General features: G+C 37.9%; 1 protein-coding gene across 1 annotated transcript; it reads right to left on the bottom strand.

Annotated features, from left to right (window-relative positions):
• LUM (lumican) lies at positions 1-26395 on the bottom strand. The gene is made up of 3 exons (XM_077470889.1): positions 26242-26395; positions 13729-14640; positions 1-2549 (listed from the first exon to the last, which is right to left on the bottom strand). The coding sequence occupies exons 2-3, from the start codon at positions 14618-14620 to the stop codon at positions 2398-2400; spliced, it is 1044 nt and encodes a 347-aa protein (XP_077327015.1). The 5' UTR covers positions 14621-14640; positions 26242-26395; the 3' UTR covers positions 1-2397.
• Positions 26396-26706: the final 311 nt, after the last annotated feature.

Here is a 26706-nt window from a genome sequence, read left to right as displayed (position 1 = left end):
AACATTATAACAAAAAGTTTTATTGCTTTTATTGCTCAAATAGACCAGTCCTTACAACAGGTTACTTTTGATACTGCATATCATGCTTCAAGAAAATGTATAACTTTTCATTTTGTAAACTGGATCCCATTTCTGACCCCAGTAGATGCCCATGCATTCCTAGAAGGCTTTTTCTGTTCAGCTGCATGATTATTTAATTTTTTTTACCCCTTGGCATCTGGTATCCAACTTTCATCTGCTAGTTTGGACATCTAGTTGATAACTGAAGAATGCTATTTTAAGATAGGAAGGGGATTTGGCTTTTCACGGGCACAATAGTCGAGGAGATTTGAAAAGTAAACATGTCACATTGAAGTCTACAGTTAAGGTATTTGCCATACAGTAGAAAATCAAGGTATCTGTCCATAATTTTAATTGGCTTTAAAGCTTTTCCTTTTTAGCACTTGGAATGTCAAACCCAGGAATGTAATGTATGCTAATGACAGGTTTAGCTCTACATCAGCAAATAGAGGTATTCCACAATTTGGACTTGGGCTGTAAACTGGGATTAGCATATAGCAAACCCATGGTTTTTTCAAAGTGCCTGGAATATGCAAGAGCAACTCTGAAAAAGTGAAAGTAAGTAAAGTTATGTTGAATTTCATGTTGTCAGACAAATACTATACCTGCCATTTATGCATATTTTAGGATAACGGAATCACGTTAAATGCTGTATATTGGAAAAAGTATCATATGAACTGTTATAATTACAGAGAATATAATGCCTTTATCCCAACTAAAAAATTTGATAAGTGCCCAGATTTTAGGCAACAGAGACTTCAAGATCAGGGATCAGATACATTAATGTGTAGTGTCAGATGGATGTAACGTTATGCTAGTCATTATCACAGGGGAACAAAATCCATTAAAGCAAAAGGCATTAAAAATCTAAATGCAAATGTAAAAGTTAAGTCTAATACAACAATGTAATATTCCTGGAATAGCATATCTAATGTGGCTGATGTTAGGTCCACACATACATTTAAAGCTGAACACCAGGCAGATATTAAAAACACATGCACAAATGCAATTGAGTATTTAAAAAATAAATCATTTAATATATATTAAATGCAACTGTTAAATATACCTTAATTAGACTTGATAACAGCCTCTTGCACTATCCTTTACAGCAGCACTCGGACTGGGAAGGGAGGGGCAGTGTTTGAGGCCAATGAGGAGTCCTCCTTCATATGTGTGAATATGGAACATGTTGACAGCAGAAGAGAGCAGGAAGGTGACCTCATCGGTCTGTTGCTGCTCTTTCACTGTTCAGTCACAGAATGAGGGCAGGTATGTGACCTATGTTTTGCTTAACTGAAGCAAAGAAAAGACAAGTCACCAGCCTAGAAGTGTGAGCCTGTACAAGTCTTTTGGCAGGTAATACCACTCAGATATTTGTATTTCAGTTGCCTATTCAGGTGTTTGCCTGGAGTTCAGCTTTAAGGAAATTTTGTCATTTTGCCTCTGTTAAAGAATGTTATAAATATGTGAAATATACCACTCTCCCCTTATCTTGTTACTGGACTCCAATACCTGAGAACACTTGTGTTTTTGACATCACATGATTGTATTTAACAGAAAAGAGGAGTCCAAAGGCTTAATTCATACACACTACATTTTTTACTAAAATAAAAAAAACATACAGAATCTGTGTGTTACAGTCCATACATACATTTGGGAACTATGCTTCATGTAGTAGTAGTAGTAGTAGTACTATATGACTTATGTAACAAACTACAATTCAGCATGTTTGAGTTGATGTTTTCCCAATGACAGCCTAGTGGAGAGCTACATCAGTTCTTTACACCAGCTGACATCTTTGAGAAATAATTCCATTAACTTATAATCACACACAATTCTGTAAGATTAATATTTATATCTCTATCTATTGCATTTTAAATGTTTTGCAAATGTAACATAGATGTGCAGCACGGTTATAAAATGTGGCGCTAGAAAAATGTAAAATATTTTCACTGGACCAGTTTGTAAAGATAGAGAAAAATGCCAGCACTTTTAAAAATCAAACCAAATACATTTACTGTACCTTACAATATAGTATTTATGAATTATTTTTACATTTTTAAGAGGGTTTCTTTCCCCATCAAGGGGTTTTTAATAATTTTTTTTTCATATTTTCATCATATGCTATAGATTAATTAAAAATTCACTTTATGTAGAATAATCTTTTACCTTTGCCTCAAATCTTTACAGTTGGACCACATGAATTTAATCTGACACAAAAGAGTAAGGATTTATGTTTTTGTATATTTTAATGGCTTTCATTAACCTGAATGAGGGAATGAACAAAAGAATGAATCATCAGCTTGAGAACCACTGCTTAAGCAAATTTTTTTCATTTTACAGCTCAATATCTGCAGCTAAGCGGAGGCAGTTGTGAATCTCATTGGGGATTTCAGATCGGGTAATGTTGTTTCCATCCAAGCGCAGGTGTCTGATCCTGGAGTAGTCCAGTGGGCCGATGACTTTACAAAAGCTGCTTACGGTTAGTTCTGTAATGAGGAAAGGAAAAGTATTAGAATGTATAGTGCTGCTGTTATGTGATGTGATATTATCATGTTCAATTTCATTCTAATTTAACTAATTGGACTGGTTACCAAAGCATCAAAGCAAAATAAATCTATATTCTACTGACATTTTAGTGTACTTTACATATATAGCCCCTTCTACATATTTAGCCCCCTTGCAAAAACTCTGAAGTCCTTGAGTCTGACAGATTTCCAGAATTCCATGTAGACAAAATTCACAGGGCAGTGTTCTGTCTCTCCTTACCACAAAACAAAGACAGAACATTAATTAAAAATACATGCTTGTCATTTTACACTGGAAGAAATCTACCACACCAACCTTAGCCTCTTTGAAGGCCTTGTTCAATGCCTCGGTTCTGTTGTGCTGGCTATGCACACCCTCCACCAACATCTAGATTTGACCCTGTCTACACTTGCTTTCCTATGCTGATACTAGATTAGACTAGAGTTCTGGTGCACATCATTTGTACAACACAGAGCTTTCAACATTGACTAAATAGATTAAGACATAAGAACAACAGTTACAATAAATAATACTAAGTATTTAATATAGTGTTTGGTACCTTATTAGCATTTATACATTATATAATCATTTCACTTTGTTTATGATTTTTTTGTTTTGTTTCTCATGCTTTAGGCTTGGTTCACACGAATAGCTCAATAAAAAAAAAGAAAAAAAATATATTAAAAATATATGGACTCCAAAGACATACAGGTAGATTAATTGGCTTCTGTACAAAATTGGCCCTAGTATATGAATGGGGACCTTGGATTGTAGGCTCCTTGAGGGTAGGGACTGATGTGAGTGTGCAATGTACATTGATAGGGACAATTGTAGACACTCACCCAGGTTGAACTGGATGGACTGGTGTCTTTATTCAACCTTACTAACTATGTAACTATGTAACTATATTAGAATTATTGCCCGTCAATGTCTCCGAATACCCAATCAATAGGAATGAGTCAATAAAGCATTAACAAAACTTTTCTGGTATTGTTACAAAAGCCATGCAACCATTGTCTTGCTATTTCTGATGCGTGCAACAAATTCAGATCTCACTTTTTACATTCTGGTACTACTGTGACAAATTCATCAAGAAATAGCACTTTTTTTTAATAAACGTGGGGATAAATAAGACCTCTTCTATGTTGGTGTAAATGATGTTGCATGTTTTACAGCCACACAGCCTGGAAGTCAAAGAGAGTGTCATAGAGATTTATTATAAATCGTTCTCCCATCTGTGCAACAAACAGTGCAACTTACAAAGCAATAACGTAACTGTTGGTAAGGCATATATGAATCTGTTGCAGAATTTTGTCTATAGCACAATATTTACATGTCTGGTACTGATTAGGCCAAAATGTAAGAGGCCTAATTTACCTATACTTTTCATACCACCAATATAGCAGAGTGTGTCACAGCTTCAATGCCATAATGTAAAAGTATTGTGCATAAGCACTACCTGCGTTTGTTGGAAATCACAAGAAAAGTGTTGCAATGGCTTTCATGAATTTGCTGCAAAACGTTCTAAAATGACCATAACACCAGAAAAATGTCACAAACACTTTACTGAATCATTCCCACAGAGCACGTGCCTTTGAAAAATATTCAGAAACACAAAAGTATTTTATCAAACAGTGTAAAATTAAAGTGGTTGTAAGCCTCAGACATGCAATCTGAACAAAGCACATATTTCTATAGTGTTTACTTGCCTCTCTCCAAAACACTAGGACTTATTTCTCACTGCTGTCTAATTCCTCTGTTATCAGCATGAGTCACACCTGATAGGTTTCCCTGACACTTAAGCCCCATACACACGATCGGAAATCCCACCAGCAAAAATCTGATGAGAGCTTTTGGTCAGATATTTCGACCATGTGTATGCTCCACCAGCAAAAGTTTGAGAGCAGGTTCTCTATTTTTCCGACGGAAAAAGTTCAGATGGGAAATTCCGATCGTCTGTAGAAATTCCCACACGCAAAATTCCTACGCATGCTCGGAAACAACTTGACACATGCTCGGAAGCATTGAACTTTTCTAATTTTGAACATTTTCTTGGCTCGATGTAGTTTTGTTCGTCACCGCGTTCTTGGCGGTCGAAAGTTCAGAGAACTTTTGTGTGACAGTGTGTGTGCAAGCCAAGCGGAATTCTGTCTGAAAAACCATCCAAGCTTTTTCCGACTGAAAATCCGCTGGTGTTTACGGGGTATTAGAGCTAAAACGCTGACGGGGAGAGATCTCCAGCACACAGCTTGTGATTGACAGCTTGTGATTGACCGCCACAGCTCTGTTCCTGTGTGCTGTGTGATGAGGGTGTGTTCCTTCCCTCTAATCAGATCTCAAAGCTCTTGTACAGTGTGTAACTGTAGCTCCCTCTCCTGCCCTGCTTTGTGAGTTTGTGAAAAATCCTTTTCATCTCTGCATTTTACAAGGATGTACAGGACATATGGCTTCAAATAAACAGGTACAACTTACAGTGCCTTGAAAAAGTATTCATAACCCTTGAAATTTTCCAAATTTTGTCATATTACAACCAAAAACATGAATGTATTTTTTTGGGATTTTATATGATAGATCAACACAAAGTGGCACATAATTCTGAAGTGGAAGGTAAATGATAAATGGCTTTCAAATTTTAAAGCAGTGTTAGGTTAAAATATTCCAAGCTTTGAACACCTCACGGAGCACTGTTCAACCCATCATCCGAAAACGGAAAGAATATGGCACAACTGCAAACCTACCAAGGCATGGGGGTTTATTTACTAAAGTACGAAAGTACAAATCCACTTGTAAGTGCAGTCGCTGTAGATCGTTGTAGATCTGAGGGGAAGCTCTGCTGACTTTATCACCTAATCGTGTACAAGCAAAAATGCTGTATTTTATTTTCCTTGCATGTCCCTTTCAGATCTACAGGGGCTGCACTTTTAAGCGCACTTGCAGTGCACTTGTAGTGCAAAGTGGATTTGCCTTTAGTAAATAACCCCCATGGTCATCTATCTAAAATGACAGGCTGGTAAAGGAAAGCATTAATCAGAGAAGCAGTCAAGAGGCCCATGGGAACTCTGGAGGAGCTGCAGAGATCCACAGCTCAGGTGGGACAATTTGTCCACAGGGCAACTTTTAGTCGTACACTCCAAAAATCTGGCCTTTATGGAAGAGTGGCAAGAAGAAAGCCATCGTTGAAAGAAGGCCTATTTGCAGTTTGCGAGAAGCCATTTGGGAGACACAGCAAGCATGTGGAAGAAGGTGCTCTGGTCAGATGAAACCAAAATGTAACTTTTTGGCACAAAAGTAAAACGCTATGTGTGGCAGAAAACTAACACGGCACATCACCCTGAACACACCATCCCCACCATGAAATATAGTGATAGCAGCACAAGCATGTTGTGGGGATGCTTTTCTTCAGCAGGTACAGGTAAGCTGTTCAGAGTTGATGGGAAGATGGTTCAGAGTTGATGGGAAGATGGATGGAGCCAAATACAATGCAATCTTAGAAGAAAACCTGTTTTAGTCTGCAAAAGACTTGGAACTAGGGGCGGAGGTTTACCTTCCAGCAGGACAATGACCCTAAACATACAGCCAGAGCTACAATGGAATAGTTTAAATATAAAGAGCCTAGTACTGGAAAAATTAAAATCTAACTATAAATCAACTAACCTAAAATCCCTGATGAAGTCACGTGACCAGTGACGATACGCGTCGGAACGAGGATACCGGAAGTGACGTTCGCATACACGAGCGGATTGCTCGTCCGTTTTTAATGCTGTATTTTATCGTATGTTTGTGAGTACCTCTTTTTATATTTCGTTACAATAAATTTTACGAACGTACTTCACCATCCGAGTGTACCTCTATCTTTCCTATGAGACCTCTGGGAGCTATACTGAAGCTAAAGATCTATATGGAAACTATCTGAGAGGAAAAATACCTACCTGAGGGGACCAAGATCCACCTGCTAGGAATTGGGATAGAATCCCTGCACCCCTGTTTTTGCTGCTTGATTTGCTGTTTACCTTACAGCAGTAAGGTAAGGGGCCATTTCACCTAGTGTGCCGTGTATACTGGAGACACAGAAATTACAACACGATTGCTGGCACCTATTTTTCTTTTTTGAGAAGCACTGAACAAGTCACTGAGCACCTATTGCAGCTTTTATATAGACTGTCTTATATATATATTTAATAACTTTTTTACTTTCAAGAAGATTACGGAACTAATTATCACTGGCACTTTATCTAATTTCACTATAGACTGTATTTTATCATTTGTTCATGCATTACGAATTGCACGTTTTAACATTTGCACTTTATGGAATATTTTTTCCTTTTGCTTAGTTACTTATGTTGATATATAAACATATGATTTCTGGAATTCAAGTTTTAGAATACACTAGCACAAGACACCTTAACTTTTATTTTAGGTTAGTTGATTTATAGTTAGATTTTAATTTTTCCAGTACTAGGCTCTTTATATTTATATTTATATCTAGTTCAGGTAGCGCAACACCATCTGTTTGATTTTCACTTTTATTATCTGGGGGTTAGGGTTCATACCCCTGTCGGTAGTTTGCTGCAACCTACCCTTTTAAATAGTTTAGGCCCTTGACGACAGCGCGGGGATACCCTAAACCAATGGAATAGTTTAGATCAAAGCATAATTATGTCTTAGAATGGCCCAGTCAAAGTCCAGATGTAAATCCAATTGAGAATCTATGGCAAGACTTGAACTTGCTGTTCTTAGGTGCTCTCCATCCAATCTGACAGAGCTTGAGCTATTTTGCAAAGAAGAATGAGCAAAAATGTAACTCTCTAGATGTGCAAAGCTGGTAGAGACATCCCCAAAAAAACTTGCAGCTGTAATTGCAGCGAAAGGTGGTTCTACAAAATATTGACTCAAGGGGGCTGAATACAAATGTACGCCACACTTTTAAGATATTTATTTGTAAAAAGTTTTGAAAACCATGTATCATTTTCCTTCCATTTCACAATTATGCGCCACTTTGTGTTGGTCTATCACATAAAATACCAATAAAATACATTTAAGTTGTTGGTTATAACGAAATGTGGAAAATTTCAAGGGGTATGAATACTTTTTCAAGGCACCGTACATAGGTAAGGGTTTAAAGCTCATAAAAACCCTAATTTCAGCTGGAAGATGCTAAAATTTATGGTGAACCCTAAAGTTAAAATCTCTGCCTTGAGTTCTGAAGTTAACTAACGTGTTGCAGCCATAACAAGGGGGTTCCATGTCTTCTAGATTGAATTCTTAATTTAGATCATGAACAATCCAGAAAGAGAATTCGGAACAATCAAGACAATTCAACCTCACATATAACTGAAATCTATCCAGACAATCCTTTCACATATGCTGATTAAAAGCTTTAAACTTTAAAACTTTTCTCACTATTGTTATTCTTGAATATGCTACTGTATAATAAACTTAGGTTTATTTGATGTAACTTCCAAATATTTGATTGTGAGCTATGCTGGGAACTCAGTGTGCTCTCCTCCAATGATCTGACTTGACTACACCCCTCCCCACCCCACAGCACAGCCATTCACTGCTCAGTGTGCTGCTGCTCCCCCCCCCCCCCCCCCAGCTCAGAGAACAGAGGAAACAGAGGGAATGTGAACACTTAGAATAAATAGAAAAAAGCTATTTATTATGTTTTTTTCATATCTATACACAAATGTTTTGCCTTTCATTTAAATTTTAAACTGAATGGGTTGTTTTACAAGGTGATCGTTTACAATCAATATAATTGTGCCTAAGCAGTACACTGCCTAAGTATGGAGGAAACTCAGTCCACCTGATATGTGTGGTGCCTAGATACACCATTGCATACAGATTTATAGCTGTATATCTGAAATTAGCATTTAAAGCATCGTTGTCTCTGACTGCTATTTTCTGGTGATCCAGGGGAAGATTTGGTGCCTCTGTCAAGATGGCTGCCTCCACAAAGAGATGGGTCAGAAAAGATTAGCTGCAAGGAAACCACAGGCAACATTAGTGACTAATTCTTTGTCCTTGGCTTGCCTTTTTTGGGATCAGTTTCTAGAGTTTCGTTTCTTTTTAGTACCCAGGTGCCCCCATCCCTCCACCGACTAACAGTTATACTACCCTGCACAATATTACTAACTAGTGATTATCACAATTTGTGAGCATATATAGTTACAATTTAAGCAATATAGGGAAAACTACAGGAAGCATATTATCTGCTTTAGATACAGTAAGTTAATATTGTGGGGAGTAGGAAATGTTTATTAATAGCAGTAATTTGGAATTGCAGCTTTTACTTTTGTTTTTACATAATTGGGACCTAAATAAGTACTACATGTCTAGACACATAGCCAAGTCCTTGTTTGAAATGGGCCTGTTGTGACCGATAAAGCACTTGCTGCTGCTGTTTAGTCTATATTTTTCTATTTATTTCACAGTGATGTGTGTCTGTGAGGAAGTCTCCACATTCAATGAACAAGTGTTCCTAGACCCTGCCCCCTGATCACACTGTTAATTTAATCTATTTTTTAGAGGTACAAGTGACTGGGATATATCTATGTTGAGTCCTACTATGCTCCTTATTTGTTCTTAAAGAACAGAATGTGCCTAGGCACTGTCATATGCCAAAGTGCTCTCCTTCTTTGGAATATATGTGCTAAAGGTACTCTTTTTACTAATTTCTTTGTCTTATTACACTGTGCTAATGAATGATTTGTACACTTTAGATTTTAAGGGATTGCATTATCAAAGAACTGTTCACTTTGCAAAAAAAATGTCTCTAGTACTTAGTGAATTCTGCAAAATATCACTTTGCAAAGAACATCCAATCATGTGCAAGGAAAAGCAGCATTTGTGTTGCTTGCACATGATTACATGATAGATGTCAACAGAGCTTCCGCTCATTCACTAAAGGTGGCCATACATGGTACAGTTTTCTTTGTTCAGATAGTAGGCTGAACAAAATAAACCCAGAGCCAATTCCCCCATTGATTGTTTTTTATCTGATAGGGTGGTTGAAGAGTTGATTGGTAGATTGGCTTCAATTCAACTGCAGTGGCCACACTGAATCTAAATGTGGCTGGTCCCTGCTGAACTGGTGGAATTTCAATCCATCTTTGGCCACCATAAGCTCTGGAAAAAACCCCATTACAAGTGCAATTTCCCTTCCAAAATGAACAGTGACTTTGCCCTTAGCAAATGAAGCCCTAAGTAGAGGTCTACTTCAATTGGCAGTAAGTAGTTTGTGATACATTATTTTCCCTTTTGCACAAGCTTTTTTATTGCAAAAATAATGCAAATAACACTACGACTGTCACTACTACAACCTTTATCTATTACCTAATACATCATGTAATTCAATTCCTAGCAGAAAAAAGCCACATCATTCACCCACTACAGGCCATGTCTTTGTTCCCAAAATTCCTTATATTGTAGCATTGGTTCTCAAAACTGTAAAAGCTGAACTCCTTGCAAATATAAAATACAAAGATCAATAGAGCTACACATTTCTTTATACATGCTTAAAAGGATTTTTCTGAAGCATTCGGCCTGGAAGAGACAAGGGCAATGTGCTGAGAAGGAACATGCCGATAGGAAAGAGACATATCATAAACAATACTTATCATCACTGTATGTTATACCAGTGCAGTGAAAAGGAGTTTAACATCATCAACTGTCAGTATGTATGAAATGGAATTTTAAATGTGTCAAAAGGAGACTTTTTTTTCTTAGTAGAGGAATGCAAGAGTGAGACTGACATAAATGAAACACTCTTGATGCTTTATAAATCAATGTGTATTAGATTGGACCCAGAGATGAAATTGCAGGCTGTGAGACTTTTGTTCAAGCAATGTAGCGTTTTTGTGAGCAATGTCATTGTAAAGAGGCATAATTGCAAAATCTTTTTACTACCATCAATGGAATATTAGAATAACACCACCAGCAAGAAAAAAAACACCTCATATTGAATGATCACCAGGACAAAAAGAGAGGTTGAAAACCTAACAGGGATACATACAGCAATGAAAACCTAATAGTAATACCCAAAACGAAAAAAAAGTTTGACTTCAAGTAATACAAAATGCTAAAACAGGTACAATAAGCAACTCTCTTCTAACCCTCTTATTATTGACCACCTCCGGACCAGCTCACTGTGTAAAAATCAAAAATCAAAGGTAAAATAAATAAGAAAAAAAATGTTTTTAAAGGGCCCCGTCCCGACAAGCTTGCGTGCAGAAGCGAACACATACGTGAGTAGTGCCCACATATGAAAATGGTATTCAAACCACACAAGTGAGGTATCGCCACAATCGGTAGAGCAAGAGCAATAATTCTAGCTCTAGACCTCCTCTGTCACTTCAAAAAATGCAACCTGTAGAATTTTCTAACCGTTGCCATGGAGATTTTCAAGGGTAAAAATTTGTTACCATTCCACGAGCGGGCACAGTTTTGAAGCGTGACATGTTGGGTATCAATTTTTTCGACGTAACATTATCTTTCACAATATAAAAAAAAAATGTGCTGACTCTACTGTTGTCTTATTTTTTTAATAAAAAAAAAGTGTGCTTGTAAGACCGCTGCACAAATAAGATGTGACAGAAAGTATTGCAATGACCGCCATTTTATTCTCTAGGGTGTTAGAAGAAAAATGTATAATGTTTGGGGGTTCTAAGTAATTTTATAGCAAAAAAATGTTTTTAACTTGTAAAAAACAAATCTCAGAAAGAGGCTTGGTCCCTAAGTGGTTAATGTAGCACCCTCTACCTAGGTAGGTGCTAGAGGTAGAGTTTTGGGGAGTACAGGTAAATTTAGGCATGCCTAGCTAGAAGCTAGGACTGTTTGTTTTGATCTGTGTGGGCTGGGTGTGGCTCAGAGCAGGCATGTGACTCACAGATAGCATCACTTTTCGGTTACCTCCCTCTGGCTTCAAGAGGATTCTAGAAAAGAGGAGGGGAAGAGATGAGGAGCTGTCTGAGGTGTCTCAGGGAGCCCTGACCAATCCACATTTTTGGATTGGCAGGGGGCAGGCCTCCTTGATATACCAAGGGTCAGCCCAGCTGGGAAGGAGTTGTCAGGTGGAGGAACTGAGGATGGAGTGCTAGGCTGCTAGAGCCTACGAGGGTGCCCTACGAGCCCCCCCCCCCAGTCTTGGGCCTGGGTTTTAGGTGCAGGAAGGATCCCTTTAAGAACACATGAAAGATCTGGACAGGTGGCACAGAGAGGAGTCAGAGAGGACAGCAGGAGCTAGTACTGTCAGGCAAGTCTTCAGGAGGGAACCTCCAGTGTGTGTGGCCAGTAGGTATGGTGACTGACAGGCACAGTCGAGAGGACTGGGGAGGCACACCTGAGAGGACTGGAAGTGTGCAGTCTGGGCTGGGTGCAGAGCCAGCAGTAAGGACTGTGATGTCATGGGCAGTGGAGTCAGGTAGCTGCAGCCAGGAGGGCCGGCTGGGCCTGAAGAGAGCTTACTTGGAGTAGTCAGTAGGCCACCATAGGAGAGCCAGCACTAAAGACTTCCTATTTCTATTTTTTGCTATATTAGAAGGAACGGCAGTCCCTGCCTATAAAAGGCAGTTGCTGAGGCCTGACTGAGTCAGAGTTGGGCCTAACCATGTGCTAGCTGTGCCTGGAGTTAAGTGTGCTGGAGAGAGAGAGAGAGTAACAGTCTGCAAGCAAGAGATGTGCTGGAGGAGACTGGAGTAAGCCAAGTGTATATAGTTTTCCCAACTGATTGATATACAGTCAAACAATTGCTTGTTCTGCTGGGCTATCCCTATTCAAGTTCAAATCCCTCAATAAAAATACAAAACAATCACATGGACTGCTCATTGTCTCAAAAGTGACTGGGAAGTGAATGCCAGGCTGGGCAGGGTGACAGGTGGGCCACATCACTCAGCAGCCCCTACGGGGGTACCACTGCATTAGCAAAAAAGGTATATTGCTGTAATTCATAGTAACCAATCACATCATTGTAAGGATTATGCAGCAGTACACAGAAATGTGATTAGCTCCTGTTAGTTTTCATAAATTCAGTACACCTACCATGGCTAGGCCTGAGTCTGAATGAGCTAGCTATGTCAGTTCTTGTCTTTTTATACATCTCCAACATTAAACATTTTGGCACCTTATGTGAACATCCAGTTTAGCCTATTGGTGTGAAGGAAGCATGTCTACCTACTAAATTGGAAATGCCTATCGTCACATCTTTAAAATGGTCTTTTGTGTTAACATGGCTATGTATGCTGTGTGAAGGAAGGTAGAAATAGCTGAGGTTGTAGCTAAGATGATGCCAGCTGTCCTCTGTCTGAGCCAGCATATAATATTTATAACATTAAATACATTTAGGAACAGTTGATAAGAAACATAGTATTCTAAACCTTTGTTTATTTTGCAGAATCAACCTCCTCACTTCTGGCACGTTTGGCATGAAACCTTTTTTTTCTAATTACTTGAACTACTCTGCTTACAGCAAGCAACACCAAAATTCTCTTACATCCTTCTATCAGGAGAATAAAAACATTACTCTGCCATTTTTAACTGGCAATTTAAGCTATTAGGGCACTTTCACACTGGGGTGTTGGGGACGCCGTCATTTAAGCAATGCTTTTCGGATGCTAGCGGGGAGCTTTTAACCCCCACTAGCAGCCGAAATAGGGTTAAAAGTGCTTGCAAAGCACCGCTGCCGAATCGATTTGCAGACACTTCAGTGGTGCTGCCCAATGATTTCAGTGGGCAGGGGAGCTTTAGGAATGGTGCATACACTGCTCCTAAAGCACCTCAAAGATGCTGCTTACAGGACTTTTTTAACATACCGTAAGCGCACCGCTCCAGTGTGAAAGCCCGAGGGAGTGACAGGAGAGATAGGAGAGATGCTTTACAGACACTTTGCAGGCTCTTTTGTTAGCTTTGCCTCAGTGTGAAAGTGGCCTTAATGTTACTGCAATTTGAAACATAAAAAATAGTCGACCAGTAAAAGAATGAGCTAATTCAGGGTATCCATAAATCTTCACGTTCAGAAATATATAATACAATTGTATTACAAATGCATTTTACCTTCTTTGATTTCCATTGATTTTACTATTTAAATATTCTGTATATGTTTTCATGTTAAAAACATAACTAAATATATATTTATCAACTCACTCTGGATTTTGTTGACTTGCAGGTAGAGGTTTTCCAGGCCTTCATTTACTGCTGGAATGGTTGAAAGTGAATTAAATGAAAGGTCTAGCTCAAGAAGGGTTGAGATATTGAAAGCATTTCCAGGTACACCGGCATCTTTAAGCTGATTGTTAGACAGGCGAAGATATTGCAGCCCCTTGAAACCTTGGAAATATTCATCAGGAATATTGCCGATTTTATTATTGTCAAAATAAAGCATGCTTAGGCTTGGTGGAAGTCCCATAGGTACCTTTGTGAGCTCATTATAGCTTAGATCAAGGTACACAAGTGATTTTAAACCTTTAAATGCACCAGAAATTGAATCTTCTTTCAGTTTGTTGTGTTGCAGATGTACAACAGTAAGGTTCTCTAAACCCTCTAAAATGTTAGGGGTAATCTTATTGAGCTTGTTGTTGGTTACACGCAGATCATCCATGGTCTTTGGTAGTGGCCCCACAAGTTCAGTGAGATTGTTGAAGCTTATATAAAGTTTCTGTAGCTCCTTCAGTTTAGAGAATGCATTTTTCTTAATATTTGCATTGGTCAGGTGATTGTGGTCTAGAATCAGCCATTTCAGATCGGTCACATTTTGAAATGCATCACTATCTATGCCCTCAATCATATTGTTCTGTAGGTACAAATATTGAATGCCGGAAGGGACCATAGGAATTTTCTTTAATTTAAGATTGTCACAATACATTGCTGATGGGTAGTTTGCCGGACAATTACATTCTGGGGCACAGTTAGCAGTAGAAGGTCCCATAGCTAAGCTTGAATAGTAATCATCTGGTGAACCATAATCATAACCATAATATTGGGACAGTACACTGCCCATAAGAAGCAGCCCTAATATAGGAATGAATTGTAGGTGCATTGTTGCTATTTATGCTGCACCTGAGAAAAATAAAAGAAACATATATTTGAATTAGTAAACACTAAAACTTGCATATGTATGTTAGGCAATTGTTTCAGGCAAAATGGGACACATATGAGAATATGAGGGGAATATCATACAGGCGCATCTCACAAAATTAGCATATCATCAAAAAGTTAATTTATTTCAGTAATTAAATTCAAAAAGTGAAACTCGTATATTTTATATTGAAGCGTTACACACAGAGTGATATATTTCAAGCATTTCTTTCTTTTAATTTTGATGATTATGGCTTACAGCTAGTGAAAACCCTAAATTAATTATCCCAGGAAATTTGAATATTACATAAGATCAATAAAAAAAGGACTTTTTAATACAGAAATGTTGACTTACTGAAATGTATGTCCATGTACAGTATAGCATGCACTCAATGCATAGTCAGGCTCCTTTTGCATGAATTTCTGGATCAATGAGGCGATCAGTCTGTGGCACTGCTGAGGTGTTATGGAAGCCCAGGTTGCTTTGATAGCGGCTTTCAGCGAGTCTGCATTGTTGCGTCTGGTGTTTCTCATCTTCCTCTTGACAATGCCCCACAGATTCTCTATGGGGTCTAGGTCAGGCAAGTTTGCTGGCCAATCAAGAACAGTAATACCATGATCAATTTTACCAGGTACTGGTACTTTTGGCAGTGTGGGTAGATACCAAGTCCTGCTGCAAAATGAAATTAGCATCTCTACTAAGCTGGTCAGCACCCCCCTAGAATTTCTGCTAGAGGGCTGCGCTGACTTTGGACTTGGACTTGATAAAACACGGTGGACCAACACCAGCAAATTACATGGCTCCCTAATTCCTCACAGACTGTGGACGATTTCATATTTAATTTGGAAATCAAGGTCCCAGAGTCTGGAGGAAGAGTTGAGAGGCACAGAATCCAAGTTGCATTAGGTCCAGTGTGAAGTTTCCACAGTCAGTGATGATGTAGGGAGCTATGTCATCTGCTGGTATTAGTCCATTGTGTTTTATCAAGTCCAAAGTCAGCACAGCCCTCTAGCAGGAAATTCTAGAGCACATAATGCTTCCCCTTGCTGACCAGCTTTATGGAGATGCTGATTTCATTTTCCAGCAGGACTTGGCACCTGCCCACGCTGTCAAAAGTACCAATACCTGGTTTAATGATCATGGTATCACTCTACTTGTTTGGCCAGCAAACTAGCCTGACCTCCACCCCATAGAGAATCTGTGGGGTATTGTAAAGAGGAAAAGACACCAGACCCAACAATGCAGACAAGCTGAAGGCCACCATCAGAGCAATCTTGGCTTTCATAACACCTCAGCAGTACCACAGGCTGATTGCCTCCTTGCCACGCCACATTGATGCAGTAATTTCATGGAAAATTAGCCTAACCAAGTATTGAGTGCATGCTATACTGTATATGGACATACATTTCAGTAAGCCAACATTTCTGTATTAAAAATCCTTTTTTTATTGGTCTTATGTAATATTCAAATTTTCTGAGCTACTGAATTTCACATTTTCACTAGCTGTAAGCCATAATCATCAAAATTAAAAGAAAGAAATGTTTGAAATATATCACTCCATGTTTAAAGTGTTACTAAACCCAGTAATATGAAAATAGTTAATCTGCCCCCCCCCCCCCCCGTACCCACAGCTTCTAAATCTCATTTTTATATTAAAATATTGCCACTATATACCTTTTTGGCTGATCTTTATATCACGGTCAGTGATAAACTGCACAGTTTCTCCAGTGATGAAAGTTCAGGTAGGAAGAGATTTCCCCTTCAGCCTGAATACATGCCCACAGGTGTGATGTCAATATCATGTGACCTGGCTAGCTCTGAGAACTAGTGATTATTCTCTCCAGCATAAAAGACACAACTGAACATGTGCAGGTTGGCTACTCTGACTGTGTTAGCTGGCTTTCCCCAGTTAGACAGTGCAGGAGGGAAGGATCTATGCATACAGGATAAAACAGCCTTTTACACAATGCAGAGGATTAACCCCTTAAGTTCCACAGTGAGTATAACAAGCATGCTATGCTGCATATACAGATAGATTTTACTGTTGTGGGTTTAGTAACACTTTAACACATCTATATAAAATATATGAGTTTGACTTTTTGAATTGAATTACTGAAATAAATAAATATATATATATATATATATATATATATATATATATATATATATATATATATATATATATATATATATATATATATATATGCCATCTGTTAATGATCACTCTTGTTATTTTACAGTTTAAGAATCACATTGTAGTCTAATAAGTAAAAAAGACAAGCACCTTTTAATCAGTGATTATGTTAGGATGATATGTTTCATTTTAGTAACATCTGAATTACATACACTAAAGAATATCTAAACCCAAAACCAAAAAAATGTATTATATTGCAGATTATCAATCCATAAACGTTGTGGCTGAAATGATTTTCTCTTTTTAGGCTTTATTAAATCTTTTTCTCACCTAGTGATCCAGCCAGTAAGTCTGTTATTCTTCAACATCCTTTAACAGACCAAGCTGTCCAGCACAGCAAGATTGGCAGGTAGAGGGATGAAACATACCATTATTCAAAAAGGACAAAAAAACTGTTGCTGTAACTGCTGAAAAATAGGTGTTAGCTGTAATTTGTCAGTCAAGTTCATCTATATTTTCATTTAACATAGTTGCATCTTTGTTGCTTCTCCACAGCGTAGAGCTACCCTCTCCTAAATAGGAAGTGTGTTAGTAGCTGGATCACCAAGTAAAGGAAAAAAAGGCGTAGTAAAATAAAATAAAAAACTCAACCAACACATTTTAAGAATTGGTAAGCTGCAATATATTAAATTTATGTCCCCAATCAGGAGTATGTATCTACTGTTTAACATTGTTGCAATGAAACATAACTCTAACCAGGATGAATTAAATTATGGATGATTTAGTTGTAAATAAGCAAAAAAAGCGGAATTAAAAGGTAAGGGCCAGTCCATTTGAAGGGATGTAGAGAGATACTCTGCCTTCTCATACTAGTATTCTCTGCTTTCAAATTAACACTTCTTTTGCCCTCTTCTCCACTCCAAAACTTGTACATATCACCCTCGCTTCTACAGTCTCCCTACTACTGTTCTCATCACCTCCTGCTAATACTAGTTAACCCACCTGCTGACCAAAACACTATGACAGGGAATTATGTGCTTTCATACACATCCCACACTGATCTTACTTTCCTCACCCTCCTTCTTCTCCTAACCTCTGGGGATATCTCCCCTAAACCTGGCCCTCCAGTATCTCCCCCCACACCCAGCACCATCCTTCCATCAGCATTAGCCACAATCTACTCAGTCTAATCTCGACCCCCTGCTCCCAAAAATCACCCCCTCTCATGTGCCCTCTGAAATGGCCACTCTGTCTGCATGTATGACCTTTTTGAATCCCACTCCCTTAACCTTCTTGCAATCATAGAAACAGAAATCTTAAGAGACATAGCCACGCACTGAAGTGATTGTGGTGTAAAACCAAATCCCAGTAAGCATTCACCCTATATAAACCTGTCTTCTTAAAATACAATTCCTCCCTACATGCTACCAAACAAGCCTATTTGTCACACTCATTAATATTCTGTCCTCTAGTCCTTGTCGTCTCTTCTCTAGTGTAGTCTTTTAACTCTACCTCTACTTTCTCCACCACCATCTCAACCCAGTAACTCACTCACTGCTCACAAGATTGCCAATCACTTTAAAAAGTTTGATGCATTTCGTGGGGGCATCTCCACTGCACAGACATCTATCCCACTTGACATACCCTGTACAAAACCATGCTGAACACTTTCCTCTTTTGGCCTTGCTACTGCCGAAGAGGTTGCTAAAGTTTTCTCAGAAGCCTACCTTACCACCTGTCACCTGGATCCTGTTCCCTCACAACTACTACGGTCACCCTCTTCTTCTATCCTATGCTCTCTCACTCAAATCTTGTGAAAGTGGTTGTTAAGACACTAACTGATCATTATATCATCCTCTCTGTCACATAAAAAGCCGTGCCCTAGTGCCTGTGTTTTATAACAAAAAGCTGATTTCTACCTGTTTTAACAGTGTTATCCAAGGACCACATGACTTGTGTGAAAGCTCCAGCGGGGGGGGGGGGGGGGGGGCAAGATTCCCCTGCTGTTGTCAGCCAGGAAGGCTGGGAGGAGAGGAGCAGAGAGCCTGTAGTCATGTGATCACTGGAAGACACTGTTAAAACAGTAAGAAATCTGCATATTTTTTAATAAAGCACAGGCACCAGGACACAGCATTTTATGTGGCAGAGGGGATGATATAATGATCAGTTTGTTTTGAGGCAATGGGGAGAGAAGCAGAGCAGTGCTAGTGAGAGATGACAGGCAGGGAGGGGGGAGCAGGACAGAGGGAGACAGAAGAGAGCTGCAGATAGCAGCGTATTATGGAGGCATGCACTCTGATCACTGTGTGGCTCAGCAGCCCTGATATATAATGGTCAGTGTACAGAGGAGAGGGGAAAAACTGGCAGGATCAGCCAGGTATTTCAGGTGATACAGGGGGTAGAAATACACAGCACAAGCACTGTGCTGCTATTCATGCTTTAAGGGAATAGGATAAATTTTGTTCGGGTTAACAAACGCTTTATGACCCATCTCCTTGCTCCCGTTTGCATCAAAACGTTTAGAATGCTTAGTCTACAATTGTCTGAGCTCCTTCCTCACCGATAAACTTCTTGATCCCTTACAGTCCTGCTTTCGCTTACTATACTCCACTGAAACTGCCCTACTGAAATTCACTAATGATCTACTATCTACTAAAACCAATAGCCACTACTACTTACTAATACTTCTAGACTTCTCTGCAGCCTTTGATACTGTTGACCATCCCTCAAAAAACTCCACTCTCTTGGCCTTCAAGACTCTGCTCTCTCCTGGCTCTCCTCCTACCTATCACAACACTCCCCCAATGTTAACTATAACTCTGTTTCCTCCTTTCCACTTCTTCTGTCCTTGGGCCCATGCTCTCCTCCATTTACACCTCCCCCTTGGTCAATTGATAAACTCACATGGCTTCCATCTCTATTGCATTACTGCATTACTAACTTGTTAAATGACTTATCAGCATGGATGTCACACCACTTCCTCAAACTTAATCTTTCTAAAACTAAGCTCATAATTTTTCCTCTGGCCCATGTCCCCTCCCCTGACTTCCCCAAGATCAATAAAAAACCATGAGTCCTTCCCCTCATGCCAGGTTGCTAGACTTCACTTCCATAACATGTCCAAAATACATCCCCTTTTACCCGTTGAAACCAGTAAGCAACTTATTCCCTCCCTATATATCGCTCACTATTGTAACTCCCTCCTCATTGGCTGACTTCTCTGCAAGCTATCCCCTCTTCAGTCTATCATGAATTCTGCTGCCAGACTCATCCACCTTACCAACCATTCTTTGTCCGACATCTCTCTCTGCCAGTCGCTCCACTGGCTTCCCATTGCCCAACAAATGAAATTAAAAGCATTACAATAACATAAAAGCCGTTTGCCCCAAGCTACATCACCAATCTTGTCTTCAAATATCACCCAAACCAGCTTCTCTGCTCCTCCCAAGACCTCCTGCTCTCTAGCTCCCTTGTCTCCTCCTCCCATGCTCATCTCCGGGACTTCTCAGAGCCTCTCCCATCCTCTGGAACTCACTACTCCAATCTGTCTGGTTATTCCCTACTCTGTACACTTTTAGGCGTTCTCTGTAATCTCATCTCTTCATTGAGGCCTCTCCTGCCTTCAACTAACAAACAAATCTTCTACTTCCCTTATCAGTTCATCACTCACAGTTACTACCTCTTGTTTCCACCAGCCCTTCCCTATTAGATTTTAAGCTCGCAAGAGCAGGGCTCTGCTTATCTCCCTTTATATTGTAAAGCTTTGCACAGAATGTTGGCAGTATATAAATTCTGTATAATATTAATAATAATAATAACTTAAGGGTTGTAATGAACTGAGCTCAACAGTCTTGCTCAAGACCACAGTGATCATGGAATGGCTGGTTTGTCACACCCCTCTCCAACACTCTTTATCTGTAAAATATTTATAATCTTTTTAGATGACACATGAGTCTTTTAGCAGCATATCAGTGTAATTAAAACACTCAAGTGTAATAAAAGGCACAACTTTTTCAGATCTGGACAGAGTAGTAAGAACTTAACTCCCCTTTATGGTTTCTGTGTTCTCATCAGGGAGAGATATGCTCTCTAACCGTCCTGATCAAGAGTGTCACAAGGAATGAAAGTGAAGGTAAAACCAACATGTTGAGTTTCCATACCAGAACAGGTATAGAAAACAAATTGAAATGGGAATGCTTGTTCCCAGCTGTATAAGGGGATTTCCTTCACATTCGAAAAATTTAAATACACCTCCTGTTAAGTCTAAAGAACCAAGAATAAAGTGTAAAATAGCTTATAAAATATAATCATGCAGAGCTGATTTACATATCACCAATCCAAAGTTTACCAGAGCTTTCTTAGCCTCATTTATAGATGTACATGAGGAGCTGATCAGGTCCTGTTATTTATTTCAAACAGGCACAGAAAACAGTTATTGGGATCAGATTAGAAGCATACACAACTTCTTTCATACTGAGAACTATAGTTGAGGTAATTTTTTCCAGGTTCAAGAATTACCCCAAATTGAGCTTATGTTCTGTAGGTGGAGTTTTGCAAACTTTAAGTGAACTCTCCCATGCTGCCATGAAGAGCTTCCAGTGGTTTTCTTTCAGTGAAAAATGGGTGTGTCATCAGACACAACCCCATAGAAAAAGGTTCTGCTGTACACATAGTTCCCTGCATTAAAATGCATCTAGTTATTCACTGTTCCTGGACCTCCAAAGATCAACGGTGCTGCTTGGAGTCATTACTACTATGGGATACAGTGATTTTTTTTTCTTCAGCATCATCTTCAGTGCAGCTACAATCTATTGCAATATTGTATTGATTATATTTACTGCTAAGTAACCAATGCTGCTAGCTGTCATTAATTCCTACTATGATTTCTTCCACGTTTTAACTTCTCATTTCGATATACTGATGGCCATACACAGTCGCAGCAAGTGTGAGGCAAGGTCAATTTTAGGACCTGTTAGCTAAGGTCAAAAGAAGAGATGGAAATTAAGTTGCAAGTGAAAAAAAAAACAGAGAATACTTCTAAAGATCCATGAACCTATATAAAATACAGTAAAAAAAAATGCATTTTGGCAGTGTCTCAGTCAATTTTGGACATGCCACCTCCAAGGCACAACATTTTACTGCTAAGTAAAAAAAGCAACAGAAAAAAATGCCCAATGGCTACTGGGCAACTAATGGGCTACAAGGTTTTGCACATTACTGTTTCCACCCAAAAAAAGAAACATTTTAAAAATAAAAAGCATTCACTTTAGCCTGCAGGGAAAATATATTTTTTGCTAAAATAGAAAAATACTTTGTGCTGCTGGAAAAGAAATAATAATTTTATAACTTTTCTTTTTTTTCCCTGAACATTATTCTGTAACAAAGTAATACATCTGTTGAGAAAAAAATCATTAAATTTACCCTTTTTAAAAATTAGTGAGCTCCTCTGTTTTGTCTAAATGAATTAAATGTATTGAGGTATAGTTGCACCCTGTTTTATTTTGTTTTAAGAAAATCACTTCTCCTCTGGTTACTGACATCTCTGCCAAGTTGGTAGTGCCCAACATTTAGATGCTTTACAGGTAATGTGGTTGTCAAAAAAACCTCTAAAAAATATATTTCTCTTTTTGCCCTTCTCTGACTGGTCCACGGGGCTGATAGTCCTCCATATTTTATATTTTAAGGCCCATAATACCTTGTTGTGTACTTGGCACCCAATTAAAAAATATAAAATAAATTCATTATAATTTGCCACACTGCTTTGCTATACATACTTTTTCCTAATTTTTTAATCTTAACACCTTTCTATTGGTGTCTTAGGGTTAGGATAAGCATGGAAGCTCAAAAGAGGAGAATATTTCTAGAATATCACACTAACAAAACTTCCAATGATCTCTCATAATTGGAAAATGTGTGAGTTGAAGACAACCCTTCTCTACTTTTGGATGGAATGGGCAAGAAAGCAGAATGGGAGAATTGTTAAGATTTGTTTTTCAGAAATGTTCACCTCTAATGGTGACCTATGTGGTTACATGGCACTATGGGGTTGATTTACTAAAGGCACACAGACTGTACACTTTGCAAAGATCAGTTGTTCCAGGAGCTTAGTAAATGAGCAGAAGCTCTGCTGGCTTTCATCATCCAATCATGTTCAAGCAAAATGCCCTTTTTTTCCATCCACGTGATTGGGTATTCTTTGCAAATTCAACTTTACCTCATTTAGTAAGCTCTGAAGCAACTGCACTTGCACTTCTATTTTGTACAAGTTGCTGCCTGAACATAGACAGCTCTAATTATTAGTTCACTGACCATCACACCTAATTCCTATTTAGTAAGGCAGTGCACAATATAATAAATATGTGCAAAGGCAAGTAACTCAAAGAAATCCATCAAAACTTAGCATACTAAGTAGTACTATTCAATGTCCAGTGGCAGCTGCAAAAGCAACATCTTCGGAAGAAAGGCCATGTTCTAATACATAGTATAGACTCAAGGTAAACTACTTGTATCGCAACAACCAAAATTTCCAAATGTCCAGATTTTGGCATCATAGTAGTCATTTGTAGACTTTGGAGACTGTTAAGAAGTTAACCTATGATGAAATTTTTTTGTAAAATTAGGTATGCTCAATTTGGAAAACAATAAAATGTTGCCATGATTTTGGCAGATACTGGCCAGTATAATTTAACTTTTTGTCCCAAGGTCTGTCCAAAGCACAAAGGGTTCTTTATTGTACAAGTGATTAAGCTAAAACATACTGTAAGGTATAATATGTTCATACCAAATATTATAATGGTATTAAAAAGAAACTGTTTACTTTTTTGTTAAATGGACAACTAAAAGGGATTTTTCAGTTATACCTGTAATCTGCTGGTCCAGGGGAACTTGATAACTGCCTATATCTCTTGAGGATTCCATCAGGGAGATCTCCCTGCCATATCTCCTGATCCAATTTCTGCTCATGTAGAGGTTTATGCACTCCACTTTGTCACAATTTGATAATAATTAATGAATAAAATGCATTGGGTAAAATAAGGCCCATCATAGTGACTGTATAAGGTGTACAGACTTGAGATACTAAAAGCAGAGGTCTCAGCTCTTTCTTTGGTTTACTAACCCTTATGATAGTTCTCCTGATGAGAATTAAAACAGCAACTTGACTTTTAAAGGCCTTCAACGTTTGTTCCATTGGAGGTACTGCAGTGAATTGGACTTGGCGTGTGTGTGTGTGTGGATTGGGGGGTGGTATTTTTAAATTAAAATCTTAATCTTAAAATAAAATCTGAATCTAAAAATATCTACTTGATACAAAAAAGCAAGGAAAATACTAATTATCTAGACTATGAACACACCAATCTACAAAGTGTTGATATGCAAATAGCTTAACTGGCCTTTAGATTGATGACATGATTTCAAATAGTGAAAAGAGAGGTCTGTACATGCACCTATCTATTGGCAAAAAATGTAATTGCATAGTTCAAAAGGAAACGTTTGTCACACCAACAGATACAATTATTATTCATTTTGCTGTTTTATTCACCAAAGGTTCTCTTTATACTGTAATCTCTAACAAGAAAGATGTCCCTTTACTCTTTGGCGTTGATTTACTAAAGACAAATAGACTGTGCACTTTACAAAGTGCATTTGCATTCTGCAAGAGCAATTTCATCAGAGCTTAGTAAATAAGCAGAAGCTCTGCTGACTTTCCTCATTCAATTATGTGATAGTAAAAATGCTGTTTTTTAAATTTTCCTTTAACGTGATTGGATATTCATTACAAAGTGAAGCTTTACCTCATTTACTAAGCTCTGGAGCAGCTGCACTTGCAGAGTGCAACTGCACTTTGTAAAGTGCACAGTCTATTTGCCTTTAGTAAATAAACCCCTTTGTAGAATTTGTATAAGTACACTGGTACTAGCCAACAACAAACATTGAGAATCATGGAGTCTTTGTAGTTTTTTCTAAAATAAAAACAAAATCTTATGACACATTCGCTAAACAAAGCTTTCAGAAGTACAGCTATATTTTTTCAATTAGTATGGCAAATAAGACAGCTAAGATCATATTGTGGAAATGCTGTTGATTTAAGGTCCATTTTATATACAGAAAAAACATTGCATAGGTTGAAAAACCCTGTATAAAATATAAAAAAATACGTTGCTGAATGATGTGTCACGTAGCAAATTGAAAGCAGCTGTAGTCTAAGACATCCCACTTTGTGGGTGTAGTCCTTGGAGATTTTCAAGGGTTGGTACTCCAAGAAGAAGAATTCTTTTGCAGGTGACTTACTGTCTTGAAAATAACGGGGAGCATCAACTTTTGTGACACACTAGCAAAGTTTACTCAAAATTAAAATGGGGAGTTTGTTTCTAAAGTATCTGTGTATTTAATGCATGGTCAATCAATAAATGTTCTAGTTGTATATTCCTTTGTCTGAATTTTCTACTTTAGTCTAGAAGCTGATTCATAAAATGTTTGTTTTGCAATTGTATAACTGATCAATTGAATTAATAAATACTCAAAGCTAAGATAGATTTAAGAGTAAGCCAATAAGTGATTCACCTGTGTACATACAGGGCACACATATATGTGTGTTCCACAAAAATCTCAATAAACATGACTTTTTCACATTTAAAAAAATATTGCATAAAAAAAAACATGCGTATAATCAAATTTAAATGAGGGTATATAACAGTTTGAAAGGCAGGATTCAAAAGTGCTTTTTTCAAATTGTTACTGATATTATGGAATTTAACTCTTTAAATATGTTTCTAAAACTAGTGCTAAACTGTGTGTTTTAATTTCTAAAGGCTCAGAATAACAATACTGAGACAATCAAGTGTTAACCACATGGAGAAAACTAGGTGTTGGCATGTTTTTCTATTATCTGCAATAAAATGCACATTATATTTGCACATTCTTTCTGCAAGAAATGTAATAATACAAGTATATAAAACCTCTAAAATATAATAAAACTGTATCTGCCCAATGATCTTTAAAAAATAAAAATAAATCAGTGGATGGAAAATTAAGAAAACAGATTTTAAAGAATTCTATTTGAAGTATTTGCTTGTCTTTATAGCAGGGTATTTAATCCTGCAATTTCTTTTATGCACAGACTTTTTAAATGCTTGCTGTACTGGAATGAACATCCACAGTTATTTGTATCAAACTCAATTTATTTTCCAAAGTCTGCTAATAGAAAGGAAACATTACTGGAAAAAAAAAATAGAATGTTCATTAAAAAAGTAATGGTAGTAAAACTAAACCACAATGTGCTCACTGTCTCTAAAATTCCTATCAAAACCTTTAGTATTAATGAAAAAAAAAAGTACAACATCAGAACATAAACTCAGTATGAATTCCTTAAGAACTGGCAGAGATTTATAAAAAAAAATATTGTTATCATTACAATGCAAATGTAAACATGATCCACAATGTTGCTTACCTCTGTTTGATGCTGCTCTCTTTAATTCCCTACGCAGATTAAAAGAGAGACTGAATCAAATATCATGTGCTGTAAACAGTGTCAGGAGAGAACTGCCTGCCAGGACCACTGTAATACAGAACAGCAAAAAGAAAAGGAGAGAAGAAAAAAAAAAAAAAAACTAGTCACATAGCTCTTATGTCATCATGGTGAGTTTGTGGTGTGGCATGCAAAATTATTACTCTGAGTAAGTGCAGGTGGAAGGCTATCAAAGTACAGCCCATCTGTTGCACGTTTCAAACAAAGAAATAAACAGTTAAAAAAAAAAGACTTCTGAGAGTTTTATAAAGTATATAGTAATCTACTATCCAAAGGATTGCAAAGCAATGAAAGACAGAGAACAAAGAAAGATACTATCTGTTTTCTCTGTAAAAATACATTTAAGGAACCTGGCATTTGAAGCACTCCTTAACTCAGTCTAGCAAT

The sequence above is a fragment of the Lithobates pipiens genome, unplaced genomic scaffold (genome assembly GCF_037356315.1).
Source record: "Lithobates pipiens isolate NorthernLeopardFrog02 unplaced genomic scaffold, aLitPip1_a1.2 Scaffold_8, whole genome shotgun sequence".
Lineage (NCBI taxonomy): Eukaryota > Metazoa > Chordata > Amphibia > Anura > Ranidae > Lithobates > Lithobates pipiens.
This window is presented reverse-complemented; position numbering and strand designations above follow the sequence as displayed.

Excerpts from the sequence above, each read along its gene's own strand:
- LUM (XM_077470889.1), bottom strand. The coding sequence starts at position 14,620 with ATGCACCTACAATTCATTCCTATATTAGGGCTGCTTCTTATGGGCAGT. Across the intron at positions 2,550-13,728 it reads GCAAGTCAACAAAATCCAGA|AACTAACCGTAAGCAGCTTT; the intron begins GTGAGTTGATAA and ends TCCTCATTACAG.